Source organism: Desmodus rotundus, chromosome 7, assembly GCF_022682495.2.
Source record: "Desmodus rotundus isolate HL8 chromosome 7, HLdesRot8A.1, whole genome shotgun sequence".
Taxonomy (NCBI): Eukaryota; Metazoa; Chordata; class Mammalia; order Chiroptera; family Phyllostomidae; genus Desmodus; species Desmodus rotundus.
The window spans coordinates 103,786,748-103,814,580 of record NC_071393.1 but is presented as its reverse complement, the minus strand read 5'-3'; the positions used below and the strand labels follow the sequence as shown (position 1 = coordinate 103,814,580).

General features: G+C 42.0%; 1 protein-coding gene across 5 annotated transcripts; it reads left to right on the top strand.

The window, feature by feature from the left end:
- The first annotated feature begins 467 nt into the window (after positions 1-467).
- CCDC198 (coiled-coil domain containing 198) lies at positions 468-27,833 on the top strand. 5 transcript variants are annotated; one of them, XM_024568476.3, is made up of 6 exons: positions 468-1,584; positions 3,955-4,037; positions 16,007-16,093; positions 17,421-17,519; positions 18,246-18,405; positions 22,119-27,833. In XM_024568476.3, exons 1-6 carry the CDS (start codon positions 1,362-1,364, stop codon positions 22,352-22,354), a joined length of 888 nt encoding a protein of 295 aa, XP_024424244.2. In that variant the 5' UTR covers positions 468-1,361; the 3' UTR covers positions 22,355-27,833. The 5 variants fall into 5 exon arrangements, with proteins under 5 accessions (XP_024424244.2, XP_024424242.2, XP_045057889.2 ...); XM_024568474.3 differs by having other exon boundaries at positions 17,418-17,519; XM_071222005.1 differs by lacking the exon at positions 468-1,584 and adding an exon at positions 1,841-2,072 and having other exon boundaries at positions 3,955-4,075.

The following is a 27,833-nucleotide window of genomic DNA, read 5'->3' as shown; positions in this document are numbered from 1 at the left end:
ATTAACCAACTTCCTCTGCAAAGGCTGATACTCTCCCCACATACAGTCTCTCAAAATGAGACAATAGTAAAGCAAAAAGTGAGAGCTGAATTCTTCTCACTGGTCGAGACCCACGAAGTCCACAGTTCCCCATATCATTCCTCGCTCATCGGTTCGTTTGCAATGCTTCTCCTTGACCTTAGAAATACGTAAACTGATCGTATCCAAAAATAAATCTGACTAAATATTGTTCAAATACTGTTAATATATGACTCTTTCTTACGAGTCTCTTTGCCACAGATAACATTGTTGTAAAATGAAAAGGGAGTTAACTGGGAAAAAATTAAAGTCTAACATCTTTTTAGATGAATTCTGTTGGTTATCAAGATTTCCCAAACCCATGTTAGCCTCTTAGCAAATGAATTTTCAGAAATGAAAAATAAAGTTATTTGAGCTTCTCTTCAGGGATGTGATGAAAACACGTCATTTATGGCCATGAACAATTAGAACTTGAAAGTGAGTTATGTTTCTTCTAAGTATAAAAAATAAAATAATAATCACCTATAATTCCATCACTCAACCCCCCCAACTCAACCTTTTAGCACATTTCTTTCCAGTGCTTCCCTTTCCCCTGCCTTATTTTTAAAAACATAGTAAACAGGCTATTTTTTAAAACTCAAGGTTTACTGGAACCATTTATTCAAGAAGTTTGTCCTCTAGTCTTTAGGAAAAATTCCTGTTATCTTCCTATGCTCCTGTAACATATTTATCTCCTTCAAAGGCAATTCAAGTTGACAGAAAAACCAAATTATTTTAACCAGTCCACTGTTTCCTTAGCTATTTGAAGATGAACTTTTTCAATTAAAATTAAAGATTAACAAAGCCCTAAATAGTTAGCATGCATCCCCTCATGTCCAATGGTGATTTAGCTATTCTTAGTTGGCAGTTTTGTTACAGATGGAGCTTAAAGGTACATGCAATGAAAGGGTCAAGTTTAAGACTTCTTTCTCCAAACCTCTGCTCTCCATCGCCCTTAATGGCCTTCCTGGTGTTAGAGATTTGTTTAATGATCAATAGAGGTTCCTATTCCTACCACCGAGTCTTTCAGAAAGCAGCATAACCAAGTCAATGTTTAACTAGATTCTCTCAGTCTGAAATGGCAAAGTGGGAGTTGAAGGGAAGTCTCCATGGAAACCAGCCTCCCAGCAAGTGGCCAGAGGGGCTAGTGTGTGGTGAAGCGGACCTACAAAGATGTCAGGAAGGAAACAACTGCTTTGTAAAAGGGGTAGGTAAACTTTTGAAATACTTTGATTAAAACAACCTACGTTAAAGGCCCCACAGCACTTCCCTCTTGGTTTTCTTTTGACTGTCTTTCATGTAAAATGGGCCTGAGCCCCTCAAAGGCTCACCCTAGAGTGACCAAAGTAGCCCCTTTGCAAAACAAAGAGGAAGAAACACCTTCAACTGCACCTGTGGACTTCGCATTCCATCAGAACCTGGAAGAAAAGAGTGTACGTTCGTTGGCAAGACTGCAGGGCCAGAGCCCAGCTTTGGAAGGGCAGCTGCCTCCTCTGCGAGAGACCTGGTATGGGAGATACTCTGCAGGTAAACATGAAACCCAGCATGAGATTTGTGTATTTGTGCCAAGAGAGCTATTGATAGATTCACCTGTCTTGCCCCGTACTCTCAGGAAATTCCTAAAGGATTGAAATATAAGGGAATACCTTTCAATGGGAGATTGAAGGTTTGTCAGCTGTAAATATTCTGGGTGCATTAGTGTGAGTATGTAAACTGCATAAAGGGCTTTTCAGCATTTCATGTGAGAAGAAAGAAATCATTTTGTTTTAGCTTAGTTTATAGTGCTCTCAATGTTTATATGTAGCTTTGCCAGACAATTAAAATTCTTTAGATAAAGGTGTGATAAATTGTAATGATCATATGTTTCAGTTAGATTCTAAATTTAAATCATCCTCTCCAGTACTGCGTAATGCATCAGGCTTTGCTGCTGTGAACGCCGCACTGTAGGAGTTCGTTCTAAGTGAACTTGGAAAGCGCCCCAAACAGAATTGATTTATCGCAGTACAGATGAGTGGGTGAGTCACCCTCTCTCCAACCCCATATTTTTCATGGTTATTTGAGGAACTAAGAGAATTTTTTCCAATTATGATAGAAAGCTCTGAGCCTGAAGTGGCTATAAATTATCCCGGGATATTTTACATAAAGTGCTTTGTGACAACCGCAGTGGTAATTAAGTAGACATTCTAACCCGGGAAGAGTAGTACGCAGGCACAGTGGAAACATACCTAGAGATGTATGTAATTTTCTCTTTTCTTCACATTCTGGGTCAATGACACAAATAAGCTCTCATTATTGGTCAGCTTGGCCAGAAGCCTTATATTCTATTTCAGTAACTAGGAAATCTCACCTAGAATGGCTACTTTCTATAATTGACAACTTTTGACTAGTTCTATAACCTATGTTTTTATGTTCTTCAACTTTGTAAGAACATGAGTGGGAATTTTCCTCTTAATTTTACTGAAAAATTCTTTTTTTTTCTTTTTTAATGTAAACCCTTTATCCAGAATGTTAAGATTTTGGTAATTGGGTGGTAAAAGCTGATTCTAGTAGATTTGAGTCCCAACTGGGAAATGTTCTTAGTTTTGAAGTGAAAATCACATTAAAAATAAATAACTAGGAGATGGTAAGCATTTTGACCACTATTTTCAGGGGCCAGTATTCTAAACCCAGCTCCACCAAATACCAAATAGTATGACTTTGGGCAATTTACTTCCTCGGTTTTCTTCAACTATAAACCAGGGATGAAAATAACTCCCTGACATTGCCTATGCCATTTCAGGAGAATCAAATAATGGGGTGATATCACTAAAATCATAGTACACACTTACAGAGTACTCAGGCAACTGGAGAAAATTTTGCCAAAACTATTTAGATTTTTAAACCCCACGTGATTTTCATTGCCATTGCTGTCATTTCTGTTTTGCTCACTATGCTGGCATCTCTTGAAAGAAAAGAAGGACATGGCAAGGTGCTTAAAACAGTCATTCAAACGTCTTAAGGAGAGAAACACATCATTACCTAGGAATTTTTCCATTGCAAATGCAAAGTGGAACTGTAGGGTGGTCTACACAAGAATCTGGAAATCAGAATGCTTCCAGCTTGTTGAGAGGAAAGGACTCACTGTATTGGAAGTCCAATTGACTAAGAACTTCATTCATGCACTGCTGGTCATGGTAGTACTCCCAGGGCCCAAGATAATCAAGCTCAAAACTCAAATTCATAATGGATCTCTTGAGCCTCTCTGCTTCCCAACACGGCTTAGCCCTGCATTATTACATTAGGAGAGAATATCGACACGTTGTATTATAGTGGCAACTTGTGGGAATGGCTCTCCCCAGTCAGGGAGACTATTTAACTGGGAACGTACAATGCTCAGCATTGCATACTCCTATGACATACTCGTGCGCCGTTTCTTTATCACCTGTCTGTCTAATACCTATCTATTAACTATCTATCTATTTCACCTAAAAAGGGATTATTTTCATTTCTTAATGCTGTATTTTCCCCTGATTTACTATATTATGTTGGGGTGATTTCGTGAAATTAAAATAAACCAATAAGTCTCTATTTTACGTGCCGAATTCTGTGTTTGAATAAATTTTGTCATCAATACATTTTTCATTGTGCAGCTCTTCCTCTAAATAGTAATCTAGGGAGAAAGTGAGGAAAGGAGAGATTAAATCTTGCATCTAGGCTAATATTTTGTCATTTGCATTCATGTAGGGCTCCCACTTGACATGTTTCATCTCCACATTCCACCTATAGGTTAGACATATTCAACAAAGAAGGTGCAAAATTGTGCTAAGTCTAAAAACTCATGATCAGCCTACTTTAATAGTAAATTGTTTCTAATGGTCTTTTTTTTTTTTTTTTTTGCTTCTCCCCCAATCCTTCAAGTGCCCAGGGCCCTGTATTTTGACATCCCACTGGAAAAGACAGAAACAAGTATTATTAAAAGGCATCCACCCCGAAGACTTCAAGTAAGATGAATTTAAAGGGCTTCATAAGGAATTTAATGGTAGCATCCCTTTTTAACTATAATCATAGAAGAGGAACACTGACAAGGACCAAGCAAATGAGAATGAGAATAATGTTAAAGAGAATGTTGTCAATGCAAAGACCATCTTTTTTTTTTTAATCTGTGAATTTTTAAAAAGATTTTATTTATTATTTTTAGAGAGGGAAAGGGAGAGAGAAAGAGAGGGAGAGAAACATCAATGTGTGGTTGCCTCTCTTGCAACCTCTGCTGGGGACCTGGCCTGCAACCCAGCCATGGGCTCTGACTGGGAATCGAACCAGCGACCCTTTGGTTCACTGGCCAGCACTTGATCCACTGAGCCACACCAGCCAGGGCAAGACCATCTTTCTTTATGTTTCCTTGTGTAATGATTTCACTTTTAAGGCTGCCACCAAAAGAAGGAAGTGTAGTACAGTACCAAAGACACAGCCATGATGAGATTCAAAGGACCTGAAGCTTGCATTGATTAGTTGGATGACTGTGGAGAAATCACTTGTAATAGACAATAATAACAACAACAACAGCTACTACTTTTTAATGACCGCCTATTACAGGTCATATACACTGCAGACAACTTGATCTATGTCATTCCCTTAATCCTCATACGCCTCTGTGAAAAAGGATGTATTATCTTTGCTTTCTCCATGTGGTTCAGAGAGTAAACAAGGACAACAGAGGCCAGATACCAGCCAGTTCTCCAAAGCCCATGCTCTTAGCTGGGCATAGATGATCTCTACAGCCCTCTGTCCCTAAACTTTTCTTGTTCTAACTGTTCACTGGTTGTTGAAATTGAGGACATTAGATTACAAGGCAGCAGAGCAAGAGTTTTAAATGCACTCACCTTAATAAATATTTAATGCATTTTCTCTAGAGAACTGCAAATTCTAAGAACTCCTATTCTAGAAGGGGAAAGGAATATGAGTGGGTCCTTGAAAATAAGCATCAGCTGAAAGGAAGGCAGGGGCCTCTCCTGCGAGCAGGATCTATCACTGACATTTCAGAAATTGGAGCCAAACCCCACCTGCTACACAGTTCCCCCAGATGACTGGGCCAATCCCAGGTGTATCTGAGTTCATTGTGAGGCATTATTTTTGTTTCAGTTGGTTTTTGCTTTACCTGTTTTCTCCAGAAGCTCACAATTACTATTGCTGTGACTATATCCTTTAATCACAAAAAAGCATCTTTTCCCAAAATATCAGAAACCTCAAAATATTGTTTAATGAAAATAAGGTGATTTTAATTTTTTGAGCTTATCTCTAACTAAATTGAACAATTTTAAAACTTATGTTTTATTCCTAAATCAAATATATCCTTTTAAAGGAGTGTGTTTAACATATGTTACTGTGGAGACTCTAAGTTGAATGTCTCCCATAGAAGATGTTACTATAACCAGTGGAAAGTAACTGTGCAGCGGTCTATAGTGCGCAAAGCACTTTTTATAGCTACCAACCCTAAATAAGTTAAAAGAGTCCATCAAGCTCAAAGAGAACTCTGGTGTTTCAAAGACTACACCCCCACATCCTAACCAACCACCTTAAAAAAGAAGAATCAAGACAAATGAATTATCTGAGTGCAAAGAGTATGTTTTCTTCAGTCTTATATATTCATTCACTAACACCCTAATATGTACCCCACAAAATTTGGTGAGTGAATGAACGGATGTATGCATGAGAAAATCAAAGCACACTCCCTATACAGACCTGTAGCATCACTGTATTGGAAGTCCAATTGACTAGCCAAAACAATCAATATGATGAATTATAAGGATAGAAGAGTGTTTTATTGAACCCAAGAGCTGGGAGGCCCCTGAACTTGAGGGAAGGGCTGTGCCCTAGAACTCGAAAGGCAGAACTCTATGTGTCTCCTCTAAGCTTTTTTCCCATGCATCTGCTTTACTCTCTCCCTGCAAATCAACTTTCTCTGCTCCTCAAGGCCAATAGTGAAATACGACCATTAATTTGCATGTTAGAGTTCCAGTGAAACAGAGTGGCCTGGCTCTGTTGGCTCCGATTCCAAATTCCTGGGAGAAGAAATCTTATTGGCTCAGCTATGCTTATGATTCTGGTTTTGGTCCAATGAGCTGTGACCAGAGAATACGCTCATGCAGTAGAAATGTGGGCAGAAAAGCCTTCCACATTAGATTCTGAAGGCAGCTCCCTGAGAAGAGGGAAATCACTGGGAACTTGGCAGATATCTGAAGGATATCAACTATAATTATCTTTACAAATGAGGCTCAGCACATTTTCCACTGCAAATGGGTTTTTGAGAGAATAATAAATGCTGGGTTCCCATGACATGCTAATTAATAGCCTAATCTCTGCCAGAGAAAAATGTTAACGTATTTTAAATTATTAAACCAAGTCTAATTGCACTTTAAATAATTTGAGTTGTGTATTTGGCACTCCGTACTTGCTGAACATCCACTCCTCAAGTAAAGAGCAGGCCATGAACTAAGGTTCTCTCCAAGTTGGAGCTGCTAAAATCTGAGAGCCTCTTCCAGGGAACTCCGATGCAAATGTGCCTATCTCAGTTGAAGAGTTGACTATCACTGTCCCTTCTGGCCTGATTCACCTTCTCCATCAGCCATCTCAGGTCCAGCCTAAGGGGGAGATGTTCCCACCAAACACTGCACTACACGGTGTTTCCTCAGGTGATCTCAGATGACTCCCTCATCTCCAAATATTTGTTCAAATCTCACCTTCCCTGGAAAGGCTTATCCTGACAACGCAGTGACGATTGCGACCCTCACCCCAGCACTCCCAATCGCCCTGACCGTTCACTATCTTTTTCCCCCCAGAACACTTCTTTTCACTGAACACAGCAAGCAATGTACTTATCTATTATTTCCACTGTGTATTTTCTTCAGTACCTCCCTGCCCTCTCCCCAACCTGGGTGCTGGAATACAGTCTTCACAGAAGCAGGGATCTCGGTCTGTTGTCTTCACTAATGAATACGAGTGTCTGCAACAGTACATGGCACATCACAGGCGATCGATAGGCGTGTGTTGAATACACGCTGAATGAGTGAGTGGAGAGGAGGGGAGGGTGAGCGTAAAGACTGCTGATGGGAGATGAAGAGGGCGGTTCTGGCCTGGTGGTTTCGTTGTGTTGTTTTCGGTACTGGACAATTTGTCACGAACTTATTCCCATTGTCTTTTCTAGTCCTTTGCCCATTTTCTATTATCTTTTTCTTTGTGATTCGTCAGAGTTCTTTACATACCCGAAACCTGGTCTTTTGTTAGTAATGTGTGTTGCGAATCTCCTCGCCCATGGTTTGCTTTCTCGTTCGGCACATGTGTGTGATGTGTGTGTGTACACACACATTTCCAGTTTTGATGTCAGATTTCTCAGTCTTAATCTTTATGTTGTACATTTCTTGTATTTTGACTGATTTTTATCTTCCCCAAGTTCATAACAATATTCTTTGTTTCTAAAATTTGTAGTATTTAACTTTACACAGTTAGGTCTTGATCGATCTGAAATTCATTTGTGTGCAGGTGTGAAGTTGGAATCTAATTTTACTTTTTGTCCATTTGATTAATCTATTGTCCTTGTACTCTTTAGGGAGTCAGCCATTCTTTGACCATTGATCTGAAATGTTATTTCCATCATATATCCCATTTCCAGAGCTTCATGAGTCTGTTTCTGGACGCTGTCTTCCGTTGCATTGGTCTACCTGGCGTCTCCACAGGAATTCTACAGTCTTAACTATGTCACTTTACACTGAGTTTTAATATCCAATATGGAAAGTCTCCTCACTTTTTTCTTCTTCAGAATTGCCTTTGCTATTCATAGTCCTTTGCTCTTCCATGTAAAGTTTGGGACTTCTTGGCAAGCACCACGAAAAACTGTTAGTCTGCTGTCAGTCCTCTGATTAGAATGCATCAATAGGCGAACTTGAGGAAGATTAGCCAAATGTACAATACTGAGTCTTCTAAATCATGAACATGGCATAAATCCCCATTTACTCATGTTGCCTTTGAGATCTTTCAATAATATTTCATCATTTTTCCAAAGGGGTCTTGTGTAATTTTTTTATGTTTATTTATTGGGAATTTATCGATCAGGGTTCAACCAGAGACACAGAACCAGCAGACGGAAATACATATTAAGAGACTTATTGCAAGAAGTAAGCTCCCATGACTGTGAAGGCTGGCAAAGCAAGTCTGAAACCCACAGGGCAGGCCATCAGGAAGGGCAGCTGGGACAGCAGGGCCTGAGTTGAAGCCACTCCACAAGTAGCATTTCCTCTTCTTCATAAGAGCCTCAGCTTTGCTCTTCAGACCTTTCAACCAACTGAATCAGGCTCACCCAGATTGTTTAAAATAATCTTCCGTACTTAAAGTCAGTGGAGTATGGACTTTAACCACATTTACAAAAGAATCTCACAGCAACCCCTAGATGAGTGTTGAAATAACTGGAGACTGTGGCCTAGCCAAGTTGACACTTACAAATGGACACCGATATATTCTGTAGGGTTTTTCCCTCCTGTTATAAATGAGTTGTAAGTGATTATTATTGGCGAATAAGAAAACTAATGATTTTTATACATTGAATTTTCAACTTTATTGAAATACCTTAGAATTTCTATTTGTCTACAGATTCTTTTTGACTTTCTATGTAGACAATATCTTTTATAAGTAAGGATTTTTTTCCTTTCTTCCCTTCTTCCTTGGACTGCTTTTCTTGACTTTTGCATGGAATAGAATGTCCCCTGCAATGTTGAACTCATGCAGTGATAATGGGCATCCTTGTCGCATCCATGACATCAATGGCACTGGTTCTAAAACAAACCACAGTTGTCATAGGATTTGGATAGATGCTGGTCAGAGACTGAAAAGAGAACACTCAAATTAAGATAATTCAAGGCAGTTTTCTTTACAACTAACTTTATACAGGTTTGGATTAGGAAAATCATAGAAGGTATTGCAATACCTACCAGTGGCAGCTGAGGAGTAACTGCCTCTAGGCAAAAGGACTAGGAAAGGGACAGACTTCTGGTGCTGGGACTGAGAGAATCAGGTAGAGGAAGCTGCTTTGAGAGGGGCACAAACAACCAGTATGACCATCCAGGGAGGGAGCCAGAGGAAGACGTATCCCGATCTCATTCTCTTTCTTCCCTCAGATCTCCTAACAGGGCTCCTGAGTGGCTGAACCCAATGGAAAGCCAGAAGGCAGGAGAAGCTGCTTAGTCCCCACAGGCAGAGAAAAGGGTAGAGAGATGTGGCAAACAGATTTGGAGAAATGAATAGAAGATATCTGGCAGAATGCCGTTTATTAAATTATTATTGTTTTCTTTATTCCTAGTGTGTTCAGAGTTTTTTCAGGGCTGAGTATTAAATTTTATTGATTTTTTTACTCCATTTATTAAATAATCTGTTAAAATATGCTTAGGCTTTTTGTATCAATTTTCACTAGTAAAGCTGTTCTATAATTTCCCTATTTTTTAACTTTTTATTTATTTTTAAAGAGAGGAAAAGGGAAGGAGAAAGAGAGGGAGAGAAACATTAATGTATGAGAGAGACATCAATCGGGTGCCTCTTGTACTCCCCCAACGGGTGTCCTGGCCCCCAACCCAAGTATGTGCCCTGACCAGGAATCGAACCAGCGACCTTTTGATTCTCGGGCCGACACTCCATCCACTGAGTCACACCAGCCAGGGCTAACTTCCCTATACTTCTTTTTCCAGTTTTGCTCTCGAAGTCATACTAGTTTTAGAAAATTTGAGCTCTGACTGTTGTAGCCCAGTGTGTTGGGCATCGTCTGGCAAACTGAAAGGTCGCTGGTTGATTCTTGGTCGGGCACATGCTTGGGTTGCAGGCCAGGTCCCAGGTTGGGGGCTTCTGGAGGCAACCAATCCATGTTTCTTCCCCTCTCTATTTCCCTCCCTTCCCCTCTCTTTAAAAATAAATAAAATCTTTAAAATTAGTTGATTACCTTTTCCTCTTTTCTATTCTCTGAAACATTTGATAAACATAGTTATTTTTTCCAGAAAATTTGGTAAAACAGGCCTGTGAAACCATCTTTGGCCACCTGAATTTTGGGGGGATTGAGAAATTTGTTTTATAGTTTTTAGTTGATTTAGGTATCTGATTTCTTCCTAATTTAATCTTGCTAACTTATACTTTTCCCCCAAAATTATCCATTTATCTAAGCATTCAAATGCATCCTTATAAAGCCTTAGCTTATTCATATTCAACTCTTTGACAACGCGTACCAAACAAATTTGCCAGCTCACATGTTGATGCAGCTCTTTTTAAGCAGGGAAAGAGGTAAAGAACAACTTAACTCCAAGCTGAAACTGTGAGCCTGGCTCTAGCTTCCCATCTTGTATGGAGAATTTTTACCTACCATTAAACTGATAGAAATAACTCACAGCCATCAGGAGCCCTCAATGTTTTGTAGATCAGCTTCCCCTGAGTTTTCTGGTCCATGGAGATACATATCCTATATTTAAAGCCTGACCATGTCTTTTAGGGTTTATGTTTTATTTTTCACTGCTGTACGTTTGGAGGAAACAATGTTATTAAAATAGGAACTCACTGCAATGCCTTGACCAGAAATTCCTCCTTGGCATTACGACTTCTTGCTCCAAGGCCGTCCTGGACATCTTTACCTCTTCTCCCACAACCCTGGAGGACACCTTCTTAAGTCAGATGCCAAACGCATTTGGGACTTTCTTCAAGGTGCTCCTGCCCACCTCCTTCGTCCTGCTAGCAAATAGAAGCCACTGTCTCAGGTTAGTGTTTGTCACCAGGTTCAGTGACCTCGGCTCGATGTAATCTCCTTTCTTCAGTCTCCTCTGTGACACTTCAACTGGCCATCCTGACAATTTGTTTTATTCGAGAAGCTAAATAATCCAGAAATCTTTAGATAAATAATCATTTTTATTTCTAAGCGGTGAAACAAAAACAGCTATCATGCCACCAATTCCTTCCATTGTATTTTTTCTGGAGATGATGAAGTGAGGCACCTTGTTTTCCAGACAGGGAGAAGGAACATAACATGGAGCCAGAATTCCAAGCACTTTCATTTGACTATTTGTTTAGAGAGGCCGATTTGCCAACAATTTGTCTGCAGTGCTTCTCAGGCCAAGTGCAAGGGACTTAACCTAGAGATTCTGTTTGCAGTGCTAGTTGCCGCCACCTAGTGTCCTTCATGGAGAAATAGTGTAGGCCTTCAGGTTCTTTTCAAAGGCCCGGAAGAAATGGCCTGGATAGAGGACTTCAAGACACCTACTACTTAACCCTTACCAGAACTGAGGATCCAAATAAAAATGAGGCTGAAAATAGAAAAATATATATTCATACTTTCCAAAGAAAACCTGGCTTAAAGAACTTATGGATAGGTTATTTTTTAAATAGCTGAAAATATTTAAATAGCTGGCTTCTTCAGACTCAGTTTTTCAGCAGTCCTCTACAAACAAACCCACTATGGTCTATTTGGACGTAGCTCCTTCATTCACTTCAGACAGTACGGAGGCCAGTGGGCCCCACCGTAGGAAATCATCAGAATACCCTGGAGAGTTTTGAAAAACATATATTCCAAAGAAACAATTAATAAGCTGGACTTTATTAAAATTAAGAACTTATGTTCTGTGAAAGACAGTGTCAAGAAAATGAGAATATAAGAGAAGATATACTGGCAGCTAAGCACATGAAAAGATATTCAACATAATATGTCATTGGAAAAGTGCAAATTAGAACAACAGTGAAATGCAACTACATACGTATTGGAAAGGCCAGAGGCTGCAACACTGACACCACCAAATGCTGATGAGCATGTGGAGGATAGGGAGCTCATCCACTGCTCTGCAAGACGGTACAGCCACATGGGAAGGTTTTTTACAGACGTAATCATATTCTTAGCCTATAATCTAGCAATCACGCTCCTTGGCATTTGCCCAAATGAACTACAATCTCATAGTCAGACAAAAATCTACACATGGATGTTTATAGCAGCTTTACTCATAATTGCCAAAACTTGGAAGCAACCAAGTGTCCTTCAGTAGATGAAAGGAGAGCTAAATTGTGATATATCCAGATAAGGAAATATTACTGAGCATTAGAAGGAAATGAGCTCTCGAGCATGAAAAGGCATGGCAAAAACTAAGTGAAAGAAACCAATCTGAGAAGACTACATACTATGTGATTCCAACTCTGTGACATTCCGGAAAATGTAAAGCTATAGAGACAGTAATAAAAATATTAGTGGTTGCTGGGAGTAAGGAGGGAAAGAGGGGTGAATGAATAGGCAGAGCACAGAGGATTTGGGGGGTGATACAGCTACTCTACATGATACTACGATGGTAAGTACATGTCATCATACATTTGTCCAAACCCATTAGAAAGTGCAACACCGAGCGTGAACCTTAATGTAAACTAAAGACTTTGGATGACGATGATGATGACGTGTCAGTGTCGGTTTATCAAGTGTAATAAATGTATACTCTGGTGAGGGATTTTGGTCATGGGTTTAGGTGCAGAAGGTATGTGAGAACTCTATACTTTCTGCTTACTTTTTCTGCAAACCTAAATATGGTTTAAAAATAAAGTGTATTAATTAAATATACATACAAGTATATATACTATATATACGAGTATTTTTTTTTTTTTTGCCAGGCATAGGCCAGACCTCAATCCTGAATCTCAATCCTCAACAAATAACTTAGGATTTTTTTAATTCCAAGAGCTTCTAATGATAAACCAGGTGTAAGAAAAAAGCATGAAATTTGGAAGTGGACAGACCTGAGCTTCATTTCTGAGTTGCCACTTACTAGCTATGCAACTTCGGACACGTTATTAACCTCTTTGACATCGGGAATCATCATAATCATTCACAGGGTTCCCATGATAATTGAACGAGATGACATACTGTGACCCTGAGCATGGCGGACAGCAGGGGCCACACAGGCATAGGGGCCTAATCACCAGAAAGAACTGAATCATGAACCAAGCCAGGGTCGATACTTCCTTGTTCTTTCCTCAGCCCCAAATTTCTCCTCAGTCATTTCTGATTCTCCATTCCATACGTGCCTGGATATTCCTTTACCCTTGCTCCCCCTTCCCCTTCCTTTTCTACTCCATTCCCCTCAGCACCAGCTGCTTCTTCCTGTGTAGCAGGTCCCATAAGCCCTGTACCTTAATGTTCTGCAGAGAAGAGAGCCAGACAAACTTCTCTAACTAGTACTGATCTCCTCTCATTATGATAAAAAACAAACAAACAAACAAAAAACCCACTTCCTCATGTTAGGCTGCTCTAGCAGGAAGAAATGCTGGCTGCCCTCCTGAAAATGGTTCAGCACCCCCCTCTCCCGCCCCCGGGACCAGGAAGCTGCTCCACAGGGAAGTAGCAGGGGGTATATATCATGCTCTCCACTGTGAGTGCTGGATGCTCAGCATCCATTTCCCCTGGTCTGTCCCCCTCTCTTTTCACCCTTGAAAGCCACACTGGCTTCCAGGACTACCCCTTGATAACGCAACAAATCAGACTGCAGTGAAAAAATGCATGCATGCAGTAAAATGCATGGATTAGCACTTGCCTTTCGTGTCGGACTAAGGGATTTGTGTCACACATTTGCTGTGGCAGCATGGCGTCCTGGTTTCCTCCTGCCTCCTGAGCCGTCACTTCACAGTCTCCTTGGCCATTCCGTCGCTGCTCAACAGCCCCTCAGTGTTGGGCTTATTGGTTCTGCTCTTCTCACTCTTGACCTCTCACATGACTACAGTTTCAGTCTTTCTCTACCCAGGAATGATCCCCACACACGCATCTCCCGTGCAGACCTGTCCTCTGAGCACCATGCCTGTCTCTCTGAGCACCTACTCAACATCTACACGGCCTGTCTCAAAGGCTTCTCAAATGCAACCTGCTCTGAACCGAATTTGTTTCTTCCTGCTATGTTCCACCCAAACCTGGTTCTCCTCTAGAGTTCCCCATCTCAGGGACCAGCATCACTATCTGTCCCTTATACTTGAATGTCATCTAGACGCTTCACTCCCCCTTACCAGCCATCATGAATCCTGTTTGGTCGGTGTTAAATGTTTGTGGAGACCGCCTGCATCCTTCCATGAACGCAGCCCATCATCTTTGTCCTCCTAACTGCTCATGTTAGTTTGGTTTCCGCACTGCAGCCGCAGTGATTGCTTGCTGAAAGCAAATGTAATCATGTCACTACCTTGCTAAACACATGCCAGTGGCTGCTGTGGTCTTAATAAAACTAACATCTGATACTCATTCCCCCATCAGGCTGGGCATGAGCTGGCCCTGGCCTCCGACTCCAGCCTCATCTGAGCTGCTCTTCCTCTCCAACTGCAGCCAACTGACTTCCTGCAGTTCCTTCAACAGCTCACACACTCTCCTACCTCAGGGCTGTTCTCCCTTCCTGGAACACCTCAGTCCCCTTAAAACTCCCAACCTGCCAGCTTGTGCTGAAAGATTGCTTCTTCAGGAAACTTGTGGATGGTCTCCTCACCCCCGTTCCCATTGTATTCATTTTCTAGGGCTACACTCATAAAGTATAGCAAATTGTGTAGCTTCAAATAATGGAGATGCATTGTCTCACAGTTCTAGAAGCTAGAAGTCTGAAACCAAGGTATTGGCAGGGTTGGTGTCTTCTCAGGGCTATGAGGAAGAACCTGTCCCATGCCTTCTCTTAGGTTCTGGTGACTTGCTGGCAGTGTTTGGCTTTCCTTGTCTTGTGAAGCATCACCCCGATGTCTGCCTTCATCTTCACGTGGTGTTCCCCCTGGGTGTGCGTCTCTGTCCAGCTTCCTCTTCCAATGAGGACACCGACATATTGAATGAAGGGCCCACCCTACTCCAGTATGACCTCATCTTAACTAATTGTATCTGCAAGGACCCTATTCCTCAATAAGGTCACATTCTAAGCTCCTGGGGGTTAGAACTTCAACATATAAATTTGGGAGAAGGAACACAGTTCAACTCATAACACCCTCCCACTTCTGAGATGGAGTCCTCCAGGTACATATTGTCACAGCCCTGCCCTGTAGGCTTTTTCTTGAAAGTACTCATTCGTTTGTAATTCTCAATCACACAATCACACAAGCAGAAGTGTGGTTGCTCCCCCATAGATTGTGAGCTCCATGGGGAAATATGCCTTTTTTGTGGACACTGTATCCCCATGCCTGGCATGTGGTGGTTGTGTGGTAAGTGCTCACTGAGAGAAGAAATAAGCTCTGTGACCCTCCAGGTCCTTGACCGCACGTCAATGTGGGTAGAGCAGCCTCTATGTCCCGAGCCTACTCAGTCACTACTCAGTGCTCCGGCTTCTGGAGCCAGAAGTCATCTGAGGCAAGTAGGGCTGGGAGCAGATCCACCGGCTCATCCACTGCTGCCCAGTCTTCGTGACCCCTAGAAACTCCAGCACCGCCTCCCCCATAAAAGCCAAGCCCTTGCTAGGAAAAGTCATGTCTAAAATTTGTGAGCGCGCTGCACTTTCCTTTTGCATGAGCTTCATAAGCACTGCTGTTTATTACTGAGGAGGCTCAGGGAGCTTCTCTGGAGACCTTAAAAATAGGACAGAAGAGCTCAGCTGGGTGGTTACGAGATGAATAAACTAAAGTAACTTCTTGGTGCCTCTTTCATCTCTAACACTCTAAAATCCTCATTGTTTGATTACTTTGGATGTGGTCCCTCAATGCAGATAGAAAAGGATTCTCAGTCTTTTAACTCTCCGACCAATATCTAGATCAGTAAGCCACTGACAACAGTGCTAGAACAATAAAGAACCCAGAGAGGTTGAAAAGCCTTTTGCACAGATGTGACTCTAATGTGTTGCAATCGCCTTCTCGGTGTGCTCTCAGGAGCAAGCGCTGCTTTTGCAAAGTGTTAAGATAGTTTAATGCCTGGCTTTTATGTTTCATCATCTCACGGCACGAGGAATGCTGAATGCTCTAAATGTTGGACTTCTAGAAGCTTGAACCCATTGACCTGCCACAAGTAATTACTTCTGAAAGGATCCTGAGCCAGCGAGAAGCCAGGACAACTCACAAAGCAAAGGTGAACCGCAGTGGTGACCTGGAGGGTGGGCTGTCCCTTTCATGTACTCCCTGCACAGAAGACTTCACGGCAAATCCAACTACTGCATCATTCAGACTTAGAACTTTCCAAAGCTATCCATCTTCTCCTGGGCCTGCTTCCGGCTGGGACCTGCTCTGCCTCTCAGGGGAACCTGGGGCCCTTTCCTGTTTCCTGGTGAAACAGGGAGATGTAGATGAGACAGAGGAATTTCCCTTGGAAATTGGTGATTCTAGAAGTGTTCAAATTTATGGAAAAGTCCAGCATAACTCTTCTCTTTCACTTCTTCCTCTCGGGTTCAATCTTTCTCTCTGTTCTCAGTTTTCAGGATAAGTCATATCTATGAGTTGTTCCTGACCTGTTTACCACAAATGCACCAAGAAGTAATCCTGGAAAGGGCCTTCTGCAGAGCTCTCCCCTTTTACAAACATGTCACCTCTACTGAGGAAACTCCCCCCATGTAGAAATGTACAGTGGGAGGTGGGAGCAGATTTACAACACTTTCAGCTCCTGATTCATTTTGGAGCCAGCGGGATACTGCAGTGCGCTGGCTCACGTGATAGGAGATGTCCAGGTACTTTGGATCCTCCAGGCCGTGTCTGTGATGCTGGCAGCACCTGGGGAGAGGGGCCCTCCCTGAGGCTCACGGCAGCGAACAGTCACTGTCCCTGGGGCAACATGAAATGTCACTGAACACATTTGGTGGTGAATGTACTCACCTCTGGTTGCTCTGTACAGCTGTCTGTCTGCACGGTCTCACTGGAGCTTATGACTCACCAGGGGAAGAGCACCAAAGTCACAAATAATTAATCTCAAGCCCTTCTAAGCTGCAATATAACTAGGGCTTAGATTGGTACATGGGGGAACACTCTACAAAAATAGGTTCCACTTAACCACTCAGTGGCTCCCCTCTAAGTTCACAGCCGGACAATCAGTCAGTAGTAGAAGAGACAGGGAGAGAGGGAGGCAGCTCTCACTGAACCAGAACACATTTCTGGGAAGCAAGTAATAGGCATCTGTTCCCAGGGGAAGTGAGATCCTGTCAGAATGAGATATGGAAAGATATGTCCATTCAAGGTCTGTAAAACTCTACAGGAACCTTAAAAACTATAATACCCACGCTGCACATGGCCACTTCATTCATTGATGGCTACACAACGGACTTATCGGGGACTGCAATGGTCCGCATTTGGTGTCACCAGAGATCTCTGTGAATTACGACTTGGGGTTGAAATCCCAAACAGGATTTCAAGTTGTCGATGGCAGAATCAGTAACTAATACTAATGAATGTGTCGTCTTTTGTAGCAGGAATTGGAAAAAAGGATGCAAATTCCAATGTATACTTCTGGGAAAAGACAATATTTACATAAGATGCAAATGCTGGAAATGAACCGTAAAAGACAAGAGGTAAATATGCGAAGAGAGTGGAAGAATGTCACATTCACCAAAGCCACTCGGCGTGATTACTGCCCTGCACATGAATATGTGAAGCATTCATCTCCAGGCTTGACTTAGCATCTTAAATTCAGTCATTGGGTCCAAAATATTTGGCTACCAGAGTTAGGAAGAACCAGCAAGATCCCTTCTGCTACCGACAGAGTCCTTCCCCTGTTTTCAGTCCTCTCAAGGATGTATCTGGGTCTCCAGGCTCTCTTTTTTGACTAGGACATTCTGGCTAGAGCAGAAAAATGGGGTGAGATCAGGGGGTGAGTTCTTCTTCACTTTAATACCTAGGCCTCTCTACGACTTGTGCCACAGAATTCTCTTACAAGATTCTTGTAACAAACCCCCTCACAGTAACGGCCCCTCTAACTCTCATTTCCAAGTTCCTCACTCTAGCGAATAAGCCTAAAGCCTCTGTCTGCTGCAACTCCAAGTACATCAACTAGCCTACAGAGAAATGCTCTTACCGAAGCCCTCGCCTTTTTGAGACTGAGGGTGTACTCTCCCTTCTCCTAACCAACCTATGCAGAAAGAAAGTCCCTGTGCCTTCTAACAGGAAAAAGGGAACCACGTTGTGAGTGGGGGATCACAGAGGACTAGAGATAAGTACCCAACTGCAAAGTGGCTGAAAGTAGCTGGGGGTGGAGGCGGGAGGAAGAACTTTAACCATTTATAACTGATCATTTGCAGACCCAAGCGGAGTTGAAGAAAAGTCTGCACAGGGAGGCAAGGGTTAATAAGGAGAGATTGAGGGAACATAAAGGCAAGAAAATCCTTCACAGCATCCCAAGAAATGAGGGCGGAGACTTTCAAACCTTGTTGCCTGATGAAACCTTCAGCCCAAGTGCAGGTAAGTCATGTAAATTGTTTCAGTAAAATAAAATATTCATTCAAGTGTGTAAAACAGCATCAAATATACATCCAGGGGAGCCGGAGGGAAAGGCCAGCAAATAGCCTTGGGTCCCTGCTGATATTTTACCTCCCAGGATATAGTGGACATGTTACGTAATTTTGGATGGCTGAGAAGAAAAGACAGAAGTTTAAACACTGCAGTAAGATGTTTCTTCCTTTTTAGAGGTTTACTATACTTTATGTGCATTGTTGGCAATCCTTCTTCCATCCACAGGAGAAAAAAGGCAAAAGAGCCTCATCTTGTGGTGAGAGAGAATGAAGCATGTGGAGAGAATTTTAAATGGCTAATTGGTATCAGCCAGCCTGGCACCCTCCGCAGACACTGTCGCCCCTGGCCCACTCTCCCCCTCCAGCACACTTGGAACATCTCAAACGGAACCCAAGCCCGCTCCTGCTGCATCCACTGTCTCAGTGAGGCCTCCATGCCCTGCGTCACTCAGGCCGGAGACATGGGGCCTCTCAGCCCTTCTGTTCCATCCCCTTGCAGCTGGTCAGTCACAAAGTCCTGTTAATGTCACCTAGCGCTGAAATCTGCCCTCTTCCTCCCATTCCCCATGTCACCCTTAGGTCACCGTGTTATACAAGGGCTGTTGCTATAGCCTCCCAACTGTACTCCTCACTCAGGTCTCACCCTTTCACATCAGCCCTCCACTTCAGTGGTTCTCGGCGTGGTCCCTAGACCACTGGCACCAGCATCACCTGGGAACTTATTAGGGCTCCAGCCAGAGACTGAATCAGAAACTGTAGGGGTGGAGCCCAGCAATCTGGGTTTAACACCTCCGCCCCAGTGATTCTGATGCCCCTGAAGTTTAAGAACCACTGGTCTACTTGATAATCAAAGTACTGTCTACAGACCAGCAGAGTCTGCGCCACCAGGGAGTTTATTAGAAATGCGGGATTTCAGGCCTCACCCCCAGACCTACTGAATCAGGCCCTGCATTTTATCAAGATTCCAAAGTGATTCCCATGCACGATAAAGTTTTAGAAGTAATGCGCTCATAGTGGAGAAATCTTACAAAATGCACATCTGACCAACTCACTGTCTTGCTAAAAAAAAAAAAAAAAAAAAATCCTTTAATAAACCTCCATCACCCTGAAGACAAAAGTCACAACTCCCTTCCCAGCTTCATCTCCTGCCACTCTCACACCCAGCCCCCACACCTGATCTGTGGGCCAAGTCCCCACCTCAGCCAGACTGACCACCAGGAGATCTAAGGAAGTGCTGGCCATGCACTTTGGCTTCTAAGGAGCAAAATAGCCAGCTGAAAGAGATACTGCTCCTGCTCAGAGGAACAAGATGCTTAGTCAATAAGTTCATTAAACAAGAAAAGGCTGAATAATTGAAAATCTATGGGAGGCATCTATTTAACCTATACTCTCGAGTCTCAGAATGAAATATGCTATGTAGTCATGTAGAGAAACAACTTTTACAATTGAAAAAAATAGTGGCAAAACAATCAAGACAAGTGCCTCAGCAACAGTTAGACACTTATACTCATCGCTTGAGGTCAGGCCAAGAAAACCAACATTGGTATAGTCTTTGGCAGATGCCTCAGATTTGGGGGTCATGGGAGAGACTGTGAAATGCGAAGGGGGTTTTCCTCTGCTCCCCTCATGCTTTTTAGAGCTGTTTCATTTTTCTCTGGCAAAGGTTTATTGAGTGCTTACTATGAGCCAGGCACTGTGGTCTGCCCTTAAATGCACAGTTGCATTTAATCCCCACACAACCTATAAGGTAGGAGTTACTATTAGCCCCCATGTGACAGAGCTAAGATTCAAGACCAGGTCCCTCTGCCTCCCAAGTGTGCTCTTCCACCCTCCCCCTTGCACAGCCTCATAGGACTCCAGGGACTTGGAGCTCCGTCCAGGACCACCTTGGGAAAGTCTGCAAATAATAGAGGTTGTGACTCCTCAACCTTATCTTTCAAGAGAAGGCTGCCCTCTGCAGAGCCTAGAGATTTCACCACTGCAGTAGGCATGTGCTGGAGCAATGATTCCTTTTTATTCATGCCCAAAGAGTATCTTTGACTTCTTTCCCCGTATTCTAAAAGCAGTTCACTTTGCTTTCTCCTAAAAGTGGAGTGTAGCCAAGATCATAGACTTACATGAGCATTCTGCTAGTCAGGCTCTGCTCATTAGGATTCCACTGTCCCCATCTCCTCTTATTGAATGCTATTTTTGCCCATTCTTGTTCCCTCGTTTGGAAGATGGGGTGAGAGTTCAGGTCTCTTGTGAAATACAAAAACAAAAATCAGTCTTTGTTTTCTGCTGCCTCTTTAAAATGAAATTGCCCACGCTTTGCATATATTCATATAATAAATTATATATATGTATATATAAAACAATATTAACTTATACAAAGTGAACATCACTCTTTCGGGCTCACAATTCTCTGAGTGTTAGCATGTTTATGAGGCTCCTGCCCTTTCCAGAAGCCATGATTCACACAGAGTGAGTAGAAAAAGCCATGGACTTGGAGCCAAAGTCTTTCATTGGAGCCCCAACAGTGTATTTACTAAATGTGAGCTCCACGGAAGCAGAGACCTTCTCTTGTTCCTAAAACAGTGCCTGGTACATAGTATCCTCTCAATAAATATTAGCTATATATTTGTCTGCATGGGTTTATTCTACATAGAGAGAGATTATAGGTCAACTCTAGTTATCTACCCTCTGCAAACCTCAGTTTCCACATCTGTGAAATGGGAATATAACACATGTCACCATGCAGGTTTTATGTAAAAATTAATCTAAATATGTGTGAAAGCACATGTGAAATGCGAAGTGTCATTAAATGCATGGGAATATGGACAAAACTGAAGACAGAGGGAACTGATATGTAATAGTGAAAGTAACTATATGCTTCAGGGGAAGTATCACCCTAAATACATTAGTTTAATGGCCCCTTTGCAATTCTGGTCTCATCTGGACACCTGTACTAATATTTACTTAGTAATTTTTTTAAGCTATCTCCTAAGAACAAGGGCAACTTCTTCCCAAGATAACCACAATACAATTATTACACCTAAAAGTTTTAACTTTGAAACACACTATTTCCTAATATGGTCCATATGTAAATATCCATGGTTGTCCTTGTAATGCCCTTTATAGCTGCTTTTTGTTTCCCCACTTGTGCTTTCTTTTTAAGATCCAGGATCCAATCCAGGATCATACATTGCATTTATTTTTCTTGTCTCTGTCTTTTAATTCAAGAACAATTCCCTACCCTTTTTTTCTTTCTTCTTTTCTCCTTCATGCCCTTGTTCTTAGGAGATTTGTGGTGATGTATGTGGAGGAGGGAAGTGATTGTGCATCTAATTCTCAGATGTTTCTACTGAAAAGTAGCAATATGTATGTGTATGTTTATATATACATACTGCAATATATATCACTATATGTCATTACTGTGACAAAATATTATTGATGGGTTGGAGTATACAGGTGTGTATTACACTATTCTTGTGACTTTCAGAAAATTTAAATTTTTAACAAAATAAAAAGAAAAACATCTTTAATACACTCCCAGTTAGAATCCTTTAATGTATATATATTTTTTAAAATGGCAAACAGATTATTCTGGTTCATAAAATATAGGCACTCAAACAAATACAATATTGTCCAGGAAAAATAAATTAAACTTTTAACTTTCTGTAGGAAACGCACAGGATGCAGAATTTTTAGAACATCAAGCAAGGAATGACTACTGTCCCCGGAAAATTGGCAAAATGGAAACATGGCTCTGTGAACAAGAGGCCCAGGGACAGCTTCTCTGGGACAGTTCCAGCTCTGACTCAGATGAGTTGGGGAATGTGAAGAAAAAACCACAAGCCCTGGTGAGGACCAGGACAGAGAGAATCCCCGTTTGGGATGAGTTTTTTGATCGAGAATAAGAATGCTCTTCACTAACCAAGATACTCACTGCACTGAATGCTTACTGTCCTGTAAAAATTCTTCAAGTTAGTATATGAATTATTCTGAGGAAATCAATTCACTTTCTTTTTATTTGGAGCCTTATGATTAAGAAGTGTGACATATTTTGTTAACTATGCTGCATGGCGAACTGCCTCAAAATGTAGGGGCTTAAACAACGGCCCTGTATTGTTTCACTTTTCTGCGTGTTGCGGGGCTCAGCTGGGTGGTTCTTCTGCAGTCTATTTTGAATCTTTCATGTAGTTAAAGTCAGTGGGCAGCTAGGGCTTGACCAGGACACTCAGGCAGCTGGACCTCATGCCCTCTCCATACAGACTCAGAGGCCTCTGTACATGGTGTCCCCACGTGGTCTTTCCAGCAGGGCAGTGAGTTAGGAGCCCAGGGCTCCAAAAAGCAAATGTTCCAAGAGGAGGAAGCAGATGAGGGTAGTCATGGAATGGGCTCTGCATCACTCCTACCACATTCTGTGGTTAAAGCAACTCATTGGTCAGATCACAGTCAATGAAAAAGGGCACGAATTCCAAAGTGTGGTCCATTGGGGTCTATCTTTGATGCTTGCCCCCACACCATATATTTCTTTAAGATTGTATTTATTTTTAGAGAGAGAGGAAGGGAGGGATAAAGAGAGGGAGAGAAACATCAGTGTGTGGTTGCCTCTCGCATGCCCCCTTCTAGGGACCTGGCTCACAACCCAGGCATGTGCCCTGACTGGGAATCAAACTGGTGGCCCTTTGGTTCACAGGCCCATGCTCAATCCACTGAGCCACACCAGCTGGGGCCCCCCACACCATATTTTTAAAAAGCAAATTAGATCTTATAAATCAAAGAGATGAAAGAGTAGATTTGATATGAGTTTTTAAAGAAAAGCAATAGTAATGCTACATTAGAGACTAAGCTCAAGTCACTTTCTTGTGAGTTAGCAATTTTACCATCTCATAACAGAGTGGCTACAGGAAAGAGGTGGAATAATGTCCAGTATGATGCAGATCTTAGAACTCTTTAAAACTAAAAGGACTTCAGAAATATTCAGTCCAAAAATTACTTCATTTATAAAAATTAGATTTTTTTAGTCCTGGTTGGTGTGGCTCAGTGGACTGAGTGCTGGCCTGCAAACTGAAAGGTTGCCAGTTGGATTCCCAGTCAGGGCACATGCTTGGTTGCAGGCCAGGTCCCCATTTGAGGGGGGGTGTGAGAGAAAACCACACACTGATGTTTCTCTCCCTCTCTTTCTCCCTCCCTTTGCCTCTCTCTATAAATGAATAAATAAAATCTTTTTTTAAAATTAGACTTTTTAAGGTAATTTAAGAGCTTATTTTTGTAAAATTAGGGCCTACTTTTAGCATACTCTAAAAATAATTTTATGCCATCTAGAAAATTCTAAGATATTAGTAAAACTTTAAAACAAAGCAAAATAAAAACACCCTTTCGAGCCTTATTTAGAACCCCCCCAAAAAAATAGAGAGGGAAACACCCCCTGAATTTGACCCTCCATGCATTCAGATCAGTCCCTAAGAACACAAAAGGACCACTGTGTCAGGAGATAAACACACACACTTCCTCCAAGGACGAAAGGTCATTAGATCATCCCTGGGCATAGTTACTCCCCATTCTTTGCAAGAAGTATTCTTAATCTTTCTGTGGTAGGTAAAGGCATACTTCCTACAAAGAAATACATAATGGTTTGACCAGTCACCCTTCTCGAAAAAGTAAAATCCTTGAGAAAAGAAAAGAGTCCAACCAATTCATAATGAATATCAGAGCTTATATGAAAGGCTTAAAACAAAGTGGGTGGTCAACTCCCACTGTTGGAGATAGCAGAGTTTAAGCACGCCTTCCTCCCATTGGTCTGTGACTTGAAATTGGACAGTATCTCCTTCTAGAAGCTCACTGGCCTGTGAGCTATGCGAGAACATGGACCCTGTCTTCTCCCTGTGGTATCCCTGCATCCTAGAGCAACATCGGGCACAGAGTTTGTTACTAAGTGTTTGTTGAATTCATTAATTTATGTGTTAACTAGTTAATTAGAGAGGCATTTGCTTCCCTCCAGCTGTGCAGTTGTTCACTCTCATTCCCATCATTTCCCAAGAGTCTGAAATGTACAAGGCTGATTATACAGCAAAGAAAGGATATTTTTCCCAAAAGCTCTTGGGATGGATACATCTAAATGGATGGCATATATTAGACATGGCCTTGGGATACAGGAGCTAGACCCGTATGTATGCCAATGAGAATGCCATAACTCAAAATATTTCTCGAAACTCTATCAGAGTGTGTTAGCTGCAAAGAAAAATCAATCATGATGGTAAAAACTATAAAATTCAGCCTGGAGGCAAAGTTGTCAATGTTCTTCAACTGAAAATCTTACCTTTGGAAAGAATACAGGCTTGTCAATGGCCAAATGCATGCTTTCTCCTGTGAAAATAATATCTTCCTTCTTGCTTTGCATTTTTCATAAGAAAGATAAATTCTTTTTTGGCATACATTTGGAAGTATGCCTTTCTCAATTGTTTCTTTTCAGGCAGAGAACCATTTTTTCCTCATCTGCCTATTTGGGTGATAATTCTGAGTCACGTTACCTGGGTTTAATGAATGATGACTCTTGCAGGAGCCCCTGTGAGAGAGTTTTATAAACAAGTGGGTAATGTTTTCTGCTTGCACAAAGCCTTTAAAAACAGAAAACAAAACCCCAGCTCTTCAGACCACTTCCTCTCTTGCCAGGAAAACATACAGATCACCAAGTCATAATTAATATCAACTATTTCCTGCATCAAATGAACCACAAACACCCATTTCCACATATCGCTGGAAAACCTCACTTATTTACAATACTGCAGGGAGGGCTGGGGAGCAAGTGCATTAAGGACTAGATTAGGGAGGGTCAGACCATTACAAATCTGAATTACATCTCATTTTTAAAGAAATACTATTTTTTCCAGACAGAATAAACAAAACCCATTTGAAAATAAAGTCAATAGTTAAGGTTTGTTTTTAAGTGTATACTTCACAATACGTCTGCAACTCATTCATTCATTCATTTAAGAATGCACTCAAAGGATAGAGTTTGAGTATCTACAACACACTGAAAACACAGCTCTCAACCAGACAAAGCCCCTGCACCCTGGGTTACGGTCCAGTGGGGAGACGTGAGCAGAGAGCCGACTACCTGATATAATCTCATAACACGAGCCAGGATGTGCATGGAGGGGCTCTCTCGGGGAGGGACTTGACTGCAGGGAGGCTGTGAACCACAAGAAGACCAGTGGAAAATGTTTTCTGGACACTGGAAGAGCATGTACAAAGGCCCTGAGGTGAGATGAGCTTGAAATGTTCAAGGGCCAATGGGAAGGCCAGGATGGCAAAGTAAGTAAAGGGAAAACTGACAGGGAGGACATATGTCAGAAAAGCCATCAGGACCCAAATGGTGAGGAGCCCAGGGGACCACAGAATGAAGATAGGTTTTCAGTGTAACAGAATTTCAGACAGAAGGGGCTGGTCCTACTGCTGGCTGACATCTCCAATACGATCCTGAACAGAGGCAAACAAACCCACTAAAGTTGCATGGCCAGAGCCGACTGACCTGGACCTGACTCTTGACCTAACTGAGCCAGCCAGAGAAGACCTCAGCCTCTACTGGTGGCAGGAACCTCAGTGAGAAAGAACATGCAGGAGTGATGGGCAGTGGTCTTCTGCCTGTGGGCCAGAGATGCCAGAACACTAACCTGCCGTAAAGAGAGCATTAGAGACCAGGGACCCAGTGAGGCCCTCAGTATATCTGCTCCTCATTTGCTGCCCACCACCCTCGCAAGGACCCCCTGCCCTTTATTCTGAGACTACATCCTTATAGTAAATTCCACCTTCTGCTTGGGCCAGCTCCAGCTGATTTCTGTTTCTTAAAACCAAAGAATCTCAATAACTAATTATCTTAAACACCACCACCTGCTTACCTAGTGGTGTAACACTGAAGGCTGTGGTGTACAGGAATTGGCGAGAGTTCCGGCATCCTAGAGGAACGATGAGGCTCTCTCCCCAAACCCATGCTCAGTGATGCCCCGTCAGCCACGATGGGAGTATTTACACCATGACAACTGGCAAACATGACAAACCAGGGCTTATTTTCAGAGAGCTGGATGCTAAACACTTACCAGCACACCAGTCAGGAGGTAAAGACCAATAGGCTCTAGAGCCACAGTTCACATCCCAGCTCTCTGCCTCCTGTCTTAGGCAAGTTACTGAACCTCTCTGGCCACGGTGCCCTCGTTGTAAATTGGAGATAACGACCTTACAGTGTCGTTGTGATGGAGAAATAAGATCATATAGGCAGAGCACTGAGAACAGTGCCTGACACACAATAACTGCTCAATATGTGTTAGTTAACCAGCGGTAGTATTCCCGTTGAAATTAGAAATAAAGTAAGATATTGTTTGTGGTTCTAGAAGTCTGGCTTGCTCAATGAGACATGAAACAAAAGCCGGACGTACCTGACTATGGAACTGTGAAAACAAATTCACCCTGATTCACAGATGATGTGATGACGGACCAGACCACCCAACAAACCAACTGAAAAACTTCCAGAATTAAAAATGGAATTAAATAGGTATCTGGGTAAAAGAAGTACATTTTAAAAATCAACAGCTTTTGCAAACCACTTCTCAAACTTTATGCAGTGAGAATAAATACACCAGTGCGCAAAGACAACTGTGCGAGCGTAAGTAGTGGGCTCACTATAGTGTTACTTGAAGGCAGATTGTGATATGCTTAAGTAACATACTACAGACCCAAGAGTAACCACACACACACACACAAAAAGAGGAATAGCTAATAAGCACAAGGGAAGATAAAATCAAATCATAAAATTACTCAATGCAAAAAAAGTCAGAAAAAGGAAAATGTCAGACAAAAGAGAAGAAAAACTAGATCCAAATACCAAGCTCGCAAATTTAACCCACAAAGATGGTCAGACTGAATAAACGAGCGAGAACCAAATCTGCTATCTACAAGAAACAAACTTTAAATATAACGACACGAAAAGGTTCAAAGTAAAAGATGAACAAGGCGTTCAATGCCAACTCCAATCAAAAGCAAGCGGGAGTGTCCACACTACTGTTGGACAAGGCAGACCGCAGAGCATGTAAGAGGTGTCATTATTGGAGGGGGGAGCTGCAGGGGAGTGAAAAACAGGAAGGGACTGGGAAGTACAGATTGGCGGTTACGAAACAGTGCCGGGGATGTAAACAACAGCATAGGGAACACAGTCAGTGCTATTGTAAGAACTACATACAGTGCCAGGCGGGTACTTGAAACATAGGGGGGCCGCTTTGTAAAGTTTATGACTCTCTAACCACTACATTGTACATCTGAAACTAATAAAAAATAATTTTATTTTAAAAATTTTAAAATAATATTAAACGTAAACTGTAATTGAAAAATAAATTTTGTTTA